General features: G+C 43.3%; 1 protein-coding gene across 2 annotated transcripts in view; it reads right to left on the reverse strand.

Annotated features, from left to right (window-relative positions):
- Positions 1-5,356: 5,356 nt before the first annotated feature.
- NFXL1 (nuclear transcription factor, X-box binding like 1) overlaps positions 5,357-13,161 on the reverse strand; it is a 52,824-nt gene continuing 45,019 nt past the window's right edge. For both annotated transcript variants that reach the window (XM_083367394.1, XM_083367393.1), the window contains 3 exons: positions 12,570-12,656; positions 7,547-7,600; positions 5,357-6,294 (listed from right to left, as the gene is read on the reverse strand). In XM_083367394.1, the coding sequence (XP_083223520.1) occupies positions 6,121-6,294; positions 7,547-7,600; positions 12,570-12,656 (315 nt within the window). In that variant the 3' untranslated portion in view covers positions 5,357-6,120. The remainder of the gene's footprint in view (positions 6,295-7,546; positions 7,601-12,569; positions 12,657-13,161) is intronic.

The following is a 13,161-nucleotide window of genomic DNA, read 5'->3' on the forward strand; positions in this document are numbered from 1 at the left end:
TCAGATGCTTTGCAACTGACTTATATTAATGACGGTCGCAGTATTCCTGGGGTCATGCGATCCCCTTTTGCAAACTTCTGACAAGCAAAGTCAATGGGGAAGCCAGATTCACTTAACAACCGTGTTACTAACTTAACAACTGCAGTGATTCACTTAACAGCTGTGACGAGAAAGGTTGTAAAATAAGGGAGAACTCACTTAACAAAGGTTTCACTTAGCAACAGAAATGTTGGGCTCACTTGTGGTCAATAAGTCAAGGACTACCTGTATAAAAAGCTTCCTTTCCCCCCTTCCCCCGCCCCTTTAATCCCCACCACCACCAAAGGTTGCATCACTCCAAATGTGAGTTTCTACCAATTGTGTTATGTAGATAGGGCAATGGAGCCTCTTGTTATTTTCTGATTAGCTGTGATTGCATCACACATGAACTACAAACCAGGATTTTAGCCTGGTGTGTTGTGGAAAGCCTCTTGCACATCAGGTTTATGGTTTGAGACATTTTTTTCAATCAGAACAGAGCTGGAAGGGAACTCAAATACTGGAATACCGCTATCATGTTCTTTTTTTTTTTGTCTAGACTAGCCATAACCAAATCCTGCAACCGTTCTTAATATGTTTTTGTCTCCAGGCCCTTCATCATCTTAGTTGCTCTCCTTTGCACTTTTTCCCAAGTCTCAACATCTTTTTTGTAATATGGTGATCAAAACTGGATGCAGTAATTCCTCACTTGATTTTAGGTTGTTTATGCAACCAAAGATTGTATTCGCTTTTTTGGTCGCTGCTGCACACTGCTGGCTTGTGTTTAAGTGATCATTCAGTTAATTAAATAAGCTGTGGTTTGGTTAACCATGCTTCAACTTGTTGGACAAAAGCTACTCTAAACCAGAGGTAGGCAACCTTAGCTCTTTTATAACTCGTGGACTTCAACTCCCAAAAATCCACCATGGCTCAGCTTGGAAACCTCTCCCTTTCCCCTCAGCATGGCTGGCTCAGGAATTCTGGGAGTTGAAGTCTGCGAGTCATAAAAGAGCCAAGGTTGCTTACCCCTGCCTTAGAAATATGGACTTCAACTCCCAGAATTCCTGAGCCAGCATGGCTCAGCTTGGAAACCTCTCCCTGTCCCCTCAGCATGGCTGGCTCAGGAATTCTGGGAGTTGAAGTCCACAAGTCATAAAAGAGCCAGGGTTGCTTACCCTTGCTCTAAACAAATAGGCCTGATTGATTGATGTTTTAGCCATTCTGGTCTGTGAATCATAATTTATGACTCAGCATATTCCATAGATCCCATCTTGAATAATTCTCCAGCCAGTTTTGCCCATCCTCCCTAATTTGTTAAATACATCCCTCATAACTACTAAACTCAGCAAAGCAGTTTATGCCCTTGTTTAAAACACACAGAGACATGCATGCAAGGCACCAATCATCTTTAGTCCTAAGGCTTTTCTAAATGATTGTGTGCGTGTTTTCCAATCTTAGCAATTATAAGATTCAACTCCCAGAATTCCCCAGCATTCTAAGGGCAAAATCCTTTGCCATCATCCTTTTGGAGAAACAATGTCCAGCTGTCTACTTTGCAGAAAACACACAAACCCACTTTGGGATGATGTTTCCAGCTTAGGAAACTCCAAGTAGGAATCTCTCTCTTGAGCTTTCACATTTGGGCGACTTCCTACCAGTAACACACACTGGATGAGAAACTTCCAGGAGACACTACATACATAAAGCTCTCAGAAGAAGCAGGCGTGCAATTAGGAGGTGTTTCTGAGTTGTCCACACAAAGTATAACCCACTGTTCTTCTGAAAGTTTATTGCTTGAGGCAGTAGACTACAAAAAAGGCTTCTCTGAAATCATCTTAGGCAACTCTTCCTTAGTTACTAGACCTTGTCATTCTTGGGGTTTTTCCATCTTAAAAGAGACCTTAATTGTTGATTTGGACTCACTTTCAGGAAATAGGAGAATCAAAGACCCGAGGTTTAAAAAAACCGGACTTTTTAACAAATAGTATGCCTCACTGAGTGAAGGGTACTTCCCTGCTGCCTTGAAAGAGGCGGTGGTAAGGCCCCTCCTCAAGAAACCGGCACTGGACCCAGCTGTTTTAAACAACTTCCGTCCTGTCTCCAACCTTCGCTTCCTTGCGAAGGTCGTTGAGAGTGTGGTGGCGCGACAGCTCCCTTTGAACCTGGAGGAAGCTGAATATCTAGATCCGTACCAATCGGGTTTCAGACCGGGGCACAGCACGGAGACGGCATTGGTCGCGCTGGTGAATGATCTCTGGCGGGCCCGAGATAGAGGTTATTCTTCTGTCCTGGTCCTATTAGATCTATCAGCGGCTTTTGATACCATCGACCATGGTATCTTACTGCGTCGTCTTGAGGGGCTGGGAGTGGGAGGCACCGTTCTGCGTTGGTTCTCCTCCTACCTCTCGGACCGTTCGCAGACGGTGTTGGCAGGAGGGCAGAGGTCAAGCCCTAGGCCTCTTAATTGTGGAGTGCCTCAGGGTTCGGTGCTCTCGCCCCTCCTGTTCAACATCTATATGAAGCCGCTGGGAGAGATCATCCGTAGCTTCGGGGTGAAATATCATCAATATGCTGATGATACCCAGCTATTCATCTCCACCCCGAACCAACCCAGTGATGCCCTTGATGTGATGTCCCGTTGTCTGGAAGCGGTACAGATTTGGATGGGAGAAAACAGGCTTCGACTCAACCCGGCCAAGACTGAGTGGCTGTACATACCGTCATCTCGTTTAGTCCAAGAGGTTCCATCTCTGACTATAGGAGGAGAGATGTTACCTCCCATTGATAAAGCACGCAATCTGGGCGTCCTCCTAGATTCACGACTCAGTTTTGAAGATCACATTGGAACCGTGGCTAGGGGGGCATTTGCCCAGATTCGTCTTATATACCAATTGCGCCCCTTTTTGGACCGAGATGCCCTACGTACAGTCACCCACGCACTCGTTACCTCCCGTATTGATTACTGTAATGCTCTCTACATGGGGCTGCCCTTGAAGACCACCCGGAGGCTTCAGCTGGTGCAGAATGCAGCTGCACGGGTTGTGATGGGAGCTTCCCGATACTCCCATATTACACCCCTCCTGCGTGAGCTGCATTGGCTACCAGTTGCCCTCCGGGTGAGATTTAAGGTGCTGGTACTTACCTTTAAAGCCCTACATGGCTTAGGTCCGGGATACTTGCAGGACCATCTGCTGCCGGGAACAAATTCCCATCGTCCAGTACGCTCACACAGAGAAGGCCTCCTCAGGGTACCGTCAGCTAGGCAATGTCGGCTGGCGACCCCCAGGGGGAGGGCCTTCTCTGTGGGAGCACCAACCCTATGGAATCAGCTCCCCCCTGAGCTTCGGATAGCCCAAAACCTCCAATCCTTTCGCCGCGGCCTCAAAACACACCTGTTCCACCAAGCTGACCTAGACTGACAGGCATTTCAATTAATTTATATTTAGTATTTTTAATTCATTTTAAAATTCTCTAATTTTTATTGCACTGATGTTCTCAATTTTCATTTTATCTTGATTTATGTACTTATTATATGTTGTATTGTGAGCCGCCCTGAGTCCTTCAGGAGATAGGGCGGGATATAAATCCCATCAATAAAATAAATAAATAAATAAATAAACCCTAAAAACTTACTTTATCTTGAAACGATGGAAATGATTTTTAACTCTGCTTCTAAATTCTTCGGCTCCTGTTCTTAAAACTAAACACAGCCACAGTGAACTCTTATTTAACACCAGGATTATTTTATAAATAGCTTTGCTCAGATTTGGAGAGCTTTCTGGTATGTAGTTTGTTCCGTTACTAATTCATATTTTTTTGCAAAACCCTTCGGCAGCCCAGCTTTCATTCTTTTGTTAGGGCTTGACTCTTCAACTGCTACCATGTCAGTCCCCAACTTTCAACCATTCATTTAATGACCGTTCAGTCCCAAAGGCACTGAGAAAAGTAGCTAATGACCATTTCTCACACTTATGACCGCGGCACCATCCCCAGGGTCATGCAATCAAAATTCGGACGCTTGGCAACGGACTCATATTTACGACGGTTGCAGTGTGGGCGATCACGTGATCGCCTTTTGCGACCTTCCGACAAGCAAAGTCAATGGGAAGCCGGATTCACTTAAAAGCCGTGTTGCTAACTTAACAACTGCAGTGCTCCACTCAATAACTGTGGCAAGAGAGGTTGTAAAATGGAGCAAACCTCTTGTTTAGCAACAGAAAGTTTGGGCTCAATTGTGGTCCTAAGTCAAGGACTATTTGCACAAGTTGTGTTGTTGTTTTTTTCTTCAGTGTTGACGAAGTGTGGTTAGTTGGGTTCTCCTGTACATTTTATACTGCACAAATGTTTTTTTCCCAAGGGCACAGAAATATAAACGAAGTAGGACCTGCCAGATCCAACTGACTATATATATTCTCCTATGAGAGCACATGCTGGTAAGTCTGTCCCTTTATACACCCGAAAGTAAGGCCTACCCTGAAAATAAGTCCTAGCTTGATTTTGGGGGGTAGGCCTAATGAGCCCTACCCCAAAAATAAAGCCTAGTTTTGGGGCGAGGCACACACTTAAAAATCAAGCTATGGGTGGGGTGATATAACTATCTTTATAGTTAAACAGTAAAAGCCGCCTAAGTTTTGTACCATGAATTTCGATTTCATGCAACTATGTCTCCACTTCCTCAAATAAATTACAATATTTGCAGACCATTTTTCTAATATATAATCTGAAAGTTATATGCATATATATATACCTATATAGCCACTTGCTGGGCCTAAATACTTTTCTAACGTGTAAATATTTCATTAATATTTGAAAATAACACCTCTAGGTAAGATGGGTAGCACAGAGGAATAATAATAATAATAATAATAATAATAATAATAATAATAATAATAATAATAATAATGATGATGATGATGATGATGATGATGATGATGATGAAAAGGGACATCGGAAGCTTCTTTCTATTTTTTAAATATATTCTTTTATAGTTCCACATTTTTTCTTTTCTTCTTTCGTTCTTCTTTTACTCTATTACATTGTGTAGTTTTTATGTTCTTCGTAAAACTTTTAATAGAATTTTTATGGACAACCAAGCATCTGAATGGTTTGAAGAAGGGCTATTAATGGGCTAATGTTAATATACTGTAAATATACATCAGGTTGTTTGAACGTTTAAAGAACTTTTTTAACTGTTCACTTAAAACAATTTTAAGATATTATTATATGTTGCAGTAAGTCTTCTTAACATATTAACACATCTGAATCAGGTAAGTCCTTTATACTGTATATGTGAGCATACATATATTGGTAAAATGAGTGCCACTTTATACACAAAACAGACAGAGATTATAATTTATTTAAACTACATTTTCATTATGAAAACAGTTTTTCAGAGGAGCAGATTTATTACCTTTAAATACTATGGTTTGGAAGTCTTTCAGCTGAAGACAGATAAATCTAAAGAAGAAGCCATGTACATATAGACTATTGTGGAAATCACAGTAGAAAAGTGTCTAATATGGAAAGAGCTGCTATTTGATTATATAATTAGCAAAAATGGATCTTAAGAGCACAGAATGCTTAAAGTAGGTTTTTAAAATAAACAACATCTGACAAAGTATAATTAGAATTCAGGTTTTCCTTTAAGGACCTATATTAATTAACTAAATGAAAAATAAAATTCTGAAATTTCATTTAGCTAGTTGCTAAACCACACACCTCTAGTACTGTGCAAGTGTACTAACCCAACTTTAATATATAAAATTTAAATCACCCAAGAGGTCATGCTTATGAACACTCTTCAAAATGACTAAGCACCGGCATCCCCCACAAATAACCTGAAACAAAATGTCAGAGAAGCAATACGTGATTAATCTTACGCAAATGTTTTAAAGAACCTGACATAAACTGCCTAGGACTGAATATGATACAATTATCACAAGGTATTTTAAAGTGATTTTGAGGTAAAAAACCGAAATAGGTTTTGTTTTATCAATAAACAGTGAAATTACTGGAAAATACCAATGACCATTAATTGTCAATATAGAACACAGAATATTTTACCAACTCTTTACACAGAAGCATGCGGAAGTAATTAAGACTTCAGTTATTGTATGCTAGGAACCAGGCAATCATTAAGACTATAATTCCACAGACTGGCAGCAAAAGCACATTCTTATACTTTTGCCATAAAGGTTGTTCAACTTCAATCTCGTCCTTTTTTCTCTTATTCTTCCGACGTCCTTTTAATCTGTTTTCAAAAGCCTCCAGTTCTGCCTGCAGAAGAGAGAGAGAGAGAAAAAGACGAAATTAAATTAAATGAGGACCCAGATTGTTGGGGGCAATTAAGCTGACTTTGTAATGATGCCGCTTGGGGTGTGTGTGAAAGCCCTAATAAGCAGGCATATACATAGAATGAAGGCTACTGCTAAGCTTGTAGGCCGCCCTGAGTCTTCGGAGAAGGGCGGGATATAAATGGAATTAAAATAAATAAAATAAAATAAATGATAAAAATTTCTAACAATAGAGCTTACCAATTCCCCCCCCCACATTTCTCAAAATAACATATTGTACGACACACTGGCCCTGTGTAAATGGAATAATGCCACGGTCTGACTTGGTGATGCTCATTAAGGAAAGAAATTTGAACTAATTGAGAGCACCAGACCATGGAAGAGTCCTTCTACTCAAGCATATGGTGGCACATACACACTTTGACCCTACTCATATACTGCAGCTGGAAGTTCACTTGGAGTGAAACAAAAAGTCTAGAGCAGGCATGTCAAACTCATGACGTTGCGAGACCTATTGGAACTTTTTCCCCATTGCCGGCAATGGGGTGGGCGCGGTTTTGGCGTGGTGCATCCGGCCCGCAGGCCGGCAGTTTGACATGCCTGGTCTAGAATATTTATTTATTTATTTATTTTTATTTTAGTTCCATTTATATCCCACCCTTCTCCAAAGACTCAGGGCGGCTTACAAGCTTAGCAGTAGCCTTCATTCTATGTATATGCCTGCTTATTAGAGCTTTCACACACACACCAGCGGCATTATTACAAAGTCAGCTTAATTGCCCCCAACAATCTGGGTCCTCATTTTACCTACCTCAGAAGGATGGAAGGCTGAGTCAACCTTGAGCCTGGTGGGATGCGAACCTGCACTAATTGCAGGCAGCTGGTGTTACTTAAGGAGGCATTAGCCCACTGCTCCACCAAGGCTCTTTATATTTATATTCTTCGTAGTCTTGGAATAAGCAATATTTCAAGCTATTCTCCAAAGCGCCCAAAGGCAGGACAAGAAGCAAAGTCCACGAGTCATAAAAGAGCCAAGGTTGCCTACCCCTGATCTAGATTGACACAAGGAGCTAAGTGGGATCAACTGAGTAAGGGTGTACCACTGGTGGCTCAAACACAATAAATCCGCAGAATGAAGTTGGCTTGTTTAGAATTTCACAAGTTCACTTTAACCTGAAATATCCAGTTCAAGGCAAAACATATGAAAAGTTTATCCTATGCGATGGAAATAATACCTGTTGTCTTCGTTTCTCCTCTTCCATGGCAGCTCTAGCCTCTGCTTCCTTAATCTGCATAAATAAAATATAAAACACACTGTGTCGCTTTTTGCGAAAATAGTTCTACATAGATTGTCTAACTCAGACATGTCAAACACAAGGCCCGGGGGCCAGATCCGGCCCGCGAAGTGGTTTCATGCGGCAGGCGAAGCCATCCTGGAAACAGTGAGGGAACGGCCCCCATTGCCTTGGCCCTGGCCCAGAGACCCTCCTTCTGCCAGAGACCCTCAGATCTGTCCCACTCCTGCCCAGGCCCCCATAGGCACCCTTGATGCAAACGATGTAGAGCTGGCCAAGCCCACCCAGTAGGCCATACACACTTTAGCCACGCCCACCCAGTAGGCCATGCCCACCCAGGCCACACCCACCCGGCCCCCTGAGGGCAACCGCAATGCTGATGCGGCCCTCAATGAAATTGAGTTTGACACCCCTGGTCTAACTGCAACATACTTTCATAGGACGTGACATTAGCTCACTAAGGCCGTGGTGGCGAACCTATGGCACGCGTGCCACAGGTGGCACGCACAGCCCTCTCTGTGGGCACGCGCGCCGTCGCCCCAGCCCTAGGCCTTCAGCTGGGTTTTATAAAACCTTTTCGCTTTAGGCCTCCGCCGCTGTGTGCCAAAAAAAAAAGTTTCAATCAATCAATTTCAACTTCTCGCAGGGAAAAAACAGATCTTGCAAAGTTGGAATTGATTGATTGAACTTTTTTGTCCCACCCAGTCTGCCATTCCCACCGCAGCCATGCTCACCCAATGGGCCACGCCCACCCAATGGGCCACGCCTACCTGGCACCCGATGACACATAAGTGGGTTTTGGGTTGCAGTTTGGGCACTCGGTCTCTAAAAGGTTCGCCATCACTGCACTAAGGTATAGCCCGAGAACTTTCGAAGCCACGCTACTCAACTTAACATTAAGAACAGTAAAATGTTGGTTTTAATTGTCAAACTGGAGGGGAAAGAGTGCGTGCTATTCCTGATTGTCCATTCAACTGGAGAATATGTCACCCACAGCAGCATTAATCATACAAATGACACAAACTGCACGATTTGCCATCATTTTACATCATTCATATAATGACATCAGTGCAAAAATTAGTTCAAATCAAGTAAGCACACTGGGGGGGAGGGGATTAGGAAAGCAGCATTGTGCGAATGTGGGAAAAGTTTGGGCCTTGCTCTACATGCTCCATGACATCGCAGGCACCTCCGAAGTGTGTGGAGCCCGTACTGCAGAGTGCTGGTATGTGTGGAAATTTCTGCCTGCATCTTTTTGCATGTGATCTAAGCATATACTCTTCCCACGAATAGCAGAAGACCAAGTTTTTGAGCATTTATATCTGGAGTTCGGGAAGTGGATCGACCTGGTTGGGCTGCTCCAGTTTACCTGCTGAATCAGAAGCAGCTTCAAACACAGTCTGATCTCCTCCCAGTTAGCGTGGGGGGGGGGGAAACCCCACCTGCCCAAATGACTGTGCATCCATGCATCCATCCAAGGCAAATTAGGCAAAACTCGGTTTAATAATGGGGGGGGGGGAAGAAAGGGGGAAATGGGTACATTACATTCAGGCTATGTAGAATATTCCAGCCTCACATCCGAATGGTGTTCTTCAAAAGGCAACTGGGCTTTCTTGGGTTTTTCCTTTGAAAATGTTTCGCTTCTCAGCCAAGAAGCTTCTTCAGTTTTAACTGACTGGTGGGGAATGGAAGGATTTATAATTCTTTGCACTCACTGGGTCGTTAGGTCTCTTGGGAGGCGTTGAGACCACTTTGGAGGGGTGGTGGTGGGCTTTATCTGTATCCACAGAGTTACCTGAGGTGTGGCACCTTCGTGGGACTGCTGAAAGGACTGCATTGTACATGAACGAATGAATGAACCTTTATTGTCAAAAGTACAAACCAGGTATACACTGAGATTGGCTGAGCCTCCCTTCGTGCCCCCACCCCCAACTCACAGTGACGCAAACCCTCCATCTTATTACACCATGTGAGCTAATTGCACAACACACCGGCCTTGCAAGTCAATCATGCATAAAGTTTATAAAATTATTTCCCGTTCAGGAGCCTAACGGCCCATGGATAAAAGCTGTTCGTCAGCCTGTTGGTACGGCTGGCTATACTCCTGTATCTCCTACCCGATCGTTGGAGAGTAAAGAGATACCGTCCAGAGTGTGAGTCATCCCTGAGAATTTTCCTCACTCTTCCAAGGCAATGAGCCCTGGCGATATCATCCAGTGGTGTCAGGGGACAGCCCACAATGTCTTGTGCTGTGCTCACCACCCTCTGTAATACTTTCCTATCCGCGGCTGTCAGACCAGCATACCAAACCACAGTACAATGCAAGAGGACGCTCTCTATAGCAGACCGGTAAAAGAAGGTCATTAGTCGTTGTTCTACTCTGTTCTTCCGCAAGACCCTGAGGAAATAGAGTCTCTGTTGGGCCTTTCTGGCCACCTGGGTTGTATTGACTTTCCAGGTAAGATCTTCACAGAGGTAGACTCCCAGGAATTTACATAGAAGATAGGTGGTAGTGTCATATTCTTCTCCCTTTCGTTGAGGGAAAAATTGTGTTCAGTTCTAACGAAGATGGCCTCCTTAACTCCTCTTTCAAGTCAGTGGTCCCCTCTGCCCAGAATGTGGACTTTGCTCTCTTCAACAGAGCGGCCCTGGTTTTTCAGATGCAGCTGGAGTGCTGAATCCTATTCCTAATGAGTTTGTTCCCCTGTGTTGTGAAGTGGTTGTTCTGTTTCCCCAACATACAGGTCTGCACGCGCTTTGCTACACGGCACTGCATATATACCAAATTGCTCTTTTGGGGTGTTTTGTCTGCTTCTGCCTTTATACATCCCTGCGTTTAAAAAGCATCCAGGTATGTTGCATTGGTTGAAAAAAAACCCAGAGCTTTTCAGATATCCCTGCAGCGCATGGAATGACGTTGCTGTTTGTTGCCCTTTCTTTGCCTGTTACGAAGCAGCTCCCGGTGGAACTTTTTGTGGATTTGACGAAGACCCAGTTACTGTAAGATGGCCACAAGTTCCAAGGGCTTCCTTGATGCTTTCAAACAAAAACCAAGATCGTACCTTTGTCTTCTGGGAAAAGCATCTTTGGGACAACCGTGGCCTGGATGACTTAAGAATCTCCACGGATATTCCAGCCTCAGCCACATACGTGAGATGATCCCAGACTGTCGGCACCATCCCCTTCCGAGGGTGACCCTCAGGGCATGAAACACTTAAATTGTGGCTCTTAGTCACCAAAAAAAACCTTCTTGTCTCTGCTTTTAAGTTCTGATTTTGCCCAGATGCCAGTTTCCCCACCGTGAACAATAGGATCATGCTTGCCTCAAACATGATTTCTACTGTATGGCATATCCATTACAGATTTCAAACAAATTGCATGACAGTGGGCTGTGCAAACAGACTGTGTGTCATGCATGTGGGGGGGGGAGTAGTAGTAGTTGTAGTAGTAGTCAGGTCTCTTCCCTCAAGGCAGTCAAGCTGATTGTCAGGGGCAGGAGGGATGCAAGAAATTAATTCAAAAGGTCTTTTCCTAAAGTGAACCGGTCAAGTTTATAAAGCAGCCAAATAGTTGACAAATGATGTATGCAGCTGCTGGGGATGATGGACTACGATTCCTGATGTGGACAAATAGCGGAACTAAGGTTATGGCCCCCAGATCGCTCCACTGCTCTCAAATGCAGAGATCTGCTCACAGATCTGAGGGCAAATATATTCGTTTCTGTATCTAGTACTCCCATTCTTACATTAAGAGTTTTTTTCAGCGTAACTTTAGTTCCCATTACAATGGCTGAAATCATTCAAAATGAAAGGGTACAGAGGCCTGATTCACGCTTGTCACATGTTGGTTGTTAAATGTAAAGGATTTATTTCATTCATTCGTTTATTATTTTCTAAATAACTCAAGGTGGTGAATGCATCTAATATTCCTTCTTCCTCCTATTCTCCCCACAACAACGACCCTGAGGGATAGGTTAGCTTTCATGCCTAAGGTGGGACCAGAATTCACAGTCTCCTGGCTTCCAGCCTGATGCCATATCCACTAGACCAGGGGTAGGCAACCTCGGCTCTTTTATGACTCATGGACTTCAACTTCCAGAATTCCTGAGTCAGCTATGCTGACTCAGGAATTCTGGGAGTTGAAGTCCATGAGTCATAAAAGAGCCGAGGTTGCCTACCCCTGCACTAGACCAAACTATTATTCTGCATCACCCTCTTATAACTGAAATTACATGCACAAAATGGATTGTGTACATACTCAATTGTCAAATGATAAAAAGCACAGAGCCAAGCACACGCATAAACTAACTGACAGTTTTGAAATGACAATGGATACGCTCAGTAAATTATTACACACAAAATATAATAGACCAGACAGCGCAGGATAGCAGATCAGAGTGAGCAGTGCATTTCCCAGTAAATGAAAATGTACACCTTCTATAAAAGACTCAAGAAACCCCCCAACATAAAGGAAATTATAGACAAACTAGAGCAGGGGGGGGTCTTCAAACTTGGCCCTTTTGTGACTGGTGGACTTCAACTCCCAGAATTCCTCAGCCAGGCACGCTGGCTGAGGAATTCTGGGAGTTGAAGTCCACCAGTCATAAAAGGCCCACGTTTGAAGGCCCCTGAACTAGAGGAATAAATGAGAGTTAAAATCACTGCAGCCTAAAATGTGTCCTGCCACATAGCATTGAAGAGCAAGACAATGGAACGTGGGTTATGATACATTATACCAAGGCAGACAACCCTACCCCACCTTACAATATTTCATCTAATTCTGCACTGTTCTTGGCTCAGCTCTGTTTCAGACAGAGGTTTATTTGCACTACATACAAACGAACTAAATTTAACATGCAAGTGCTGTTTAATTGGCCTACCCAACAATCTTGGTAAGTAAACTTCCACACAGTTTCATCGCTCAAAATAGCAATAATATATTGTAACTGCAAAGGGCAAGTTACCTCAGAAGCTTTCCGTTTCATTTCTTTGCATACCGCATCACATTCTAAGAAACACTGGCCTTCGCGAACTTCATTGCACAGAAGTTCCTAGGAAAACAAGTTGATTTTTTTAAAACAAATCCTTACTTTCCCCCCTAAAAAGTTCTGTATATATATTATAAACTTATTTGCTACAAAGAATGTTCCAAATAAACTATTTTATTCTCCCAACAAACAAAAGTACACTTATAACTATTTCTTTATATTTCATATTTCTAAACTGCCCATCTCCCTTAAAGAGGGGCTCTAAGTTGCTCCAAATTATTTGATTAAGATGAGCAGTCATATGCAAGGAAGGGAGGGAGGAAGGGAAGGAAGGGAGGGAGGGAGGGAAGGAAGGAAGGAAGGAAGGAAGGAAGGAAGGAAGGAAGGAAGGAAGGAAGGAAGGAAGGAAGGAAGGAAGGAAGGATTCTATTGCACTCATCTGCTAGCTGGATGAATGCCACAATTCCCCTACTTCGTACCTCCCATATCTTTCCAAAGTGGGTGTCAGAATCCATTTATATCACATTCATAAATGTATGTTTAAAACATTACACCACCCCCCCCATGG

This window comes from Vipera ursinii, assembly GCF_947247035.1.
Source record: "Vipera ursinii genome assembly, chromosome: 7".
Classification (NCBI taxonomy): Eukaryota; Metazoa; Chordata; class Lepidosauria; order Squamata; family Viperidae; genus Vipera; species Vipera ursinii.